The sequence below is a fragment of the Equus quagga genome, chromosome 11 (genome assembly GCF_021613505.1).
Source record: "Equus quagga isolate Etosha38 chromosome 11, UCLA_HA_Equagga_1.0, whole genome shotgun sequence".
NCBI classification, from domain to species: Eukaryota; Metazoa; Chordata; class Mammalia; order Perissodactyla; family Equidae; genus Equus; species Equus quagga.
The window spans coordinates 78,237,457-78,240,773 of NC_060277.1; the positions used below are offsets into that span (position 1 = coordinate 78,237,457).

Consider the following 3,317-nt stretch of genomic DNA (forward strand, 5'->3'; position numbering starts at 1 on the left):
GCCACACCAGGTCTTTCAGTTGTCATTGATGGTGGCTACAGCATAGACTCTGTGTCCAGGCATCATCACATTCCCAAGGAACTCAAAAGAACGAAGTTATCATCTTATCACACCTGGCAGGTATATGCAAAAGCAGGGGCCGTACAATCTGCAGAGCAGGTGGACCTCCTGGAGGGCGCACATCCAGCAGGGTTAGTACGTTAGAGGTCATGCAAAGTTACAACATGATTTCTTTTCTACAATATGGCTTCCCTCATGTCAACCTTGTGTTGAGCCGGTATCAACCTCAATCCTAGCCATCACCCAAACGTGAAGATGTAAAAGATCCCTGAGTGAGAATTGCCTTGCTGAGGCCAGTCAACCCCTGCATTCAAGAGCGAAACCGATGACTGTCATTGTCTTAAGTCACTGTTTTCACATGGGTTGTTACACAGTAATAGAATAGACACTACAATTTTAGGTATTATTCTTCTAAGAATACTGAATTCTATTTTGCTAATGTGCTATTATCCTATTTCTCTCTGGGTGTTGGAAAAATCAGCAGGATTTGAAGCAGTGAAAGATTTTTTAGTCCATTTTAGAGCCCAGCCAAAGTTTTGGGGGGAGCCTCTTTCTGGACCCCAGGGCCCTGGGGATGCTGAAAGGGAAACTGGGAAAATCTCTTGCATCTCCTTGATCTTGGTATCCTTTTACTACAGAAAGTGTTTCATTTCAAAAAGGCAGAACCCTTAATAACAGCCATAGATCACATGCGGTGGTTTCTGTGGGCACAGCCCCCGCCTCACTGGCGATTCTGACCTCGGATGGAAAACCAGCCCACACCAACTTACACTTTTCTCTTTCATTTCCTAACATCCTTCTCAGGGCAGGGTGATGGCTCAGCAGGTTTATTACTACATCCTGTGATTCATTCAGAAGAACAAGGGACTCTCCCCTACTGAATTTTTCCCTTTTCCTGTCTGCTCCTATAAAAGGCAGGCAGAGCAGCCAGAGAAGCAGAGAGGCTGAGACCAGCCCAGAAACCAACAGCTCTCACGCTGAAGCTCACATCCTCACCCTCCAGCATGAAGGTCTCCGCAGCCCTCCTGTGCCTGCTGCTCACCGCGGCCACCTTCAGCACCCAGGTGCTGGCTCAGCCAGGTAAGCCCCCGTCTCCTTCCCTCTGAAGCACATCGCCCCATCTCTGGCTTATCACGGGCCATCAGAGTAGAAGGGTACCCACGGTCTCACTCTTAACAACTGCCTTTTTAAGATCGGGAAGGTCAGAGAAGGATAAGGGGTGAGGCTGATCACACAGCTGCTCCTGGCCAGAGTCTGGGCGAGAATTCCAGCTGTGGACGCCAAATCCAGCTCCTCCCCGGACTCCAGCTCTGTAAACACAGCCTCAGTGCAGTTACTGCCCTGGCTCCCTTCAACAGTGTTTAGGGACTGGGGTGATCAAGAGGGGGGGCCTCTGGTGGTGGGTGTGCAGGGTATTTCCAGATATGGGGGAGTGCAGAGCAGGAGACCCAGAACCTGGGCTGTGCTTCATTCAGTCCAGCTTCCAGAGACACAGCTCTGCAGAGGCAATGGGTATCAGGGAAAGTCATGATGGAAATGATTACTTGCAGTCGAATGAGGGACCCATAGCTAGAGTCCCCTTGCCCCAAGAAATGGAATTATTCCACTAGCCTCTCCCAGCAACACCCAGAGTTGTCTTCCATTCCTCCTCAATTAATGATGGTGCCTTTCCATTTTACACTCCATGCAAGTGAGACAGAGAGTTTAAGGCATGTCTCAAAGGATAGTGACACTGGACTTGGGGTGGGTGGCCTTCTTTCCCATTGACTTCTCCTTCCTCCTGCTTGCTCCTTCATAAATAGAAAGCCCCAGCACACATTCTAAACAGCCTTTTGTTGTTGTTTCATTGTAGATGGAATTAATACCTCAACGACCTGCTGCTACAGATTCATCAATAAGAAGATCCCCATCCAGAAGCTGGAGAGCTACAGAAGAGTCACCAGCAGCTACTGTCCCCAGGAAGCTGTGATGTGAGTGGCCCCTGACCACCCAGACTCATCCCTCAGTTCTGAGTTCTTCTCCCGGGCAGTGATAGGGTTATTATCAAATTGAGTTAGAATTAAACCTTCAGGTGCTTAGACCCTCTCTAATCCAATTCCAGAAATTTTCCAATGGGAAAATTGAACTCATGAAAAGAGAGACTTGCTGCTCCCAGTTCCCTGTCTAGCCATTGGTTCAGATCTCAGGTGCTTCATCCAGGAGCCAACACGGCTTCACCTCGGCCAGCAAAAGCAGCTGTCCTCCCTGAAGTCCCTTCTTTCTTCTCCATCCCTGGGCCAGCGCTACCTAATGAGCCTAATGGGCCGGGCCAATTTCCCATAGAATAGGTTATGCTCCCAGGTCGAATCCTCAGAGTGCTGCCTCTCACTGTGCCTTCTCTCCCTTACAGCTTCAAGACCAAACTGGCCAAACAGGTCTGTGCCGACCCCAAGCAAAAGTGGGTCCAGGATTTCACAAACTACCTGGACAAGAAAACCCAAACTCCAAAGCTTTAATTGCTCACGCCTGAACTGAAGCCAAGCTAGTACCTGAGAAACAACTAATTTATATTCCTACCCTTTCCAAGATGCACTCTGAGATTATCTTCTTATAATTCTAAGGAATGTGAGTTTTGTGGAATAATGTGAATTATAGTTTTTAAGTACTGCCTTATCTTTTTTTTAAGTTATTAATATTTTAATTTAATGTGCCATGGATTTGGCTGGGTTTTAAATGTAAAGCCTGGGACACAACGTCCCCCTCAGTCCTCTGAAAACTACAGGCTGCTCCTCTCCTCTCTACCTCACTGTGGCGTTACGAAGCTCCTTGCACAAGACAATGCAAAGATTTTTTGTTTGGGTTTTTAGGAGGTGATGTGCTTATGAAACCATAATGTTATTATATAATTGAATATTTTTATGTGTATGTCTCTTGGGATTTCACATAAAATATGTTTTTGGATAAAAGTTGACTTTGATGGCGTTTTTTTTTTCATTTGTAAAATAATAGCTTTATTTGAGGTATAATTCACATACCATACAATTCACCTAAAGTATACAATTCAGTAGTTCTTAGGATATTCGTAGAGTTGTGTAACCAGACTTTGATGGCTTTTTAAAGGATAAAGACAAAGCTGGCAGTAACTGGGGAAGAAGGCGTGATTTTGGGAGGTAGGGCTTGGGTTCTGGAGGTGTGAGTATAAGGATGGGCGCTGGGCTTGCCTCCAGGCTGCGCTCACCTGCGTGTCAAGGAGAGTGAGGCAGGTTGGAGCCAGACGT

The 3,317-nt window shown here is 46.8% G+C and overlaps 1 protein-coding gene across 1 annotated transcript; it reads left to right on the forward strand.

Annotated features, from left to right (window-relative positions):
* The first annotated feature begins 1,018 nt into the window (after positions 1-1,018).
* LOC124247504 (C-C motif chemokine 7-like) lies at positions 1,019-2,999 on the forward strand. The gene is made up of 3 exons (XM_046676856.1): positions 1,019-1,140; positions 1,913-2,030; positions 2,450-2,999. Exons 1-3 carry the CDS (start codon positions 1,065-1,067, stop codon positions 2,553-2,555), a joined length of 300 nt encoding a protein of 99 aa, XP_046532812.1. The 5' UTR covers positions 1,019-1,064; the 3' UTR covers positions 2,556-2,999.
* The last annotated feature ends 318 nt before the right edge of the window (positions 3,000-3,317 follow it).

What these genes read in the sequence shown, in the direction of transcription:
- LOC124247504 (XM_046676856.1), top strand. Translation starts at nt 1,065, where the DNA reads ATGAAGGTCTCCGCAGCCCTCCTGTGCCTGCTGCTCACCGCGGCCACC. An exon ending in CCAGGTGCTGGCTCAGCCAG is followed by an intron (nt 1,141 to 1,912) that starts GTAAGCCCCCGT and finishes GTTTCATTGTAG; the next exon opens with ATGGAATTAATACCTCAACG. An exon ending in TGTCCCCAGGAAGCTGTGAT is followed by an intron (nt 2,031 to 2,449) that starts GTGAGTGGCCCC and finishes TCTCCCTTACAG; the next exon opens with CTTCAAGACCAAACTGGCCA.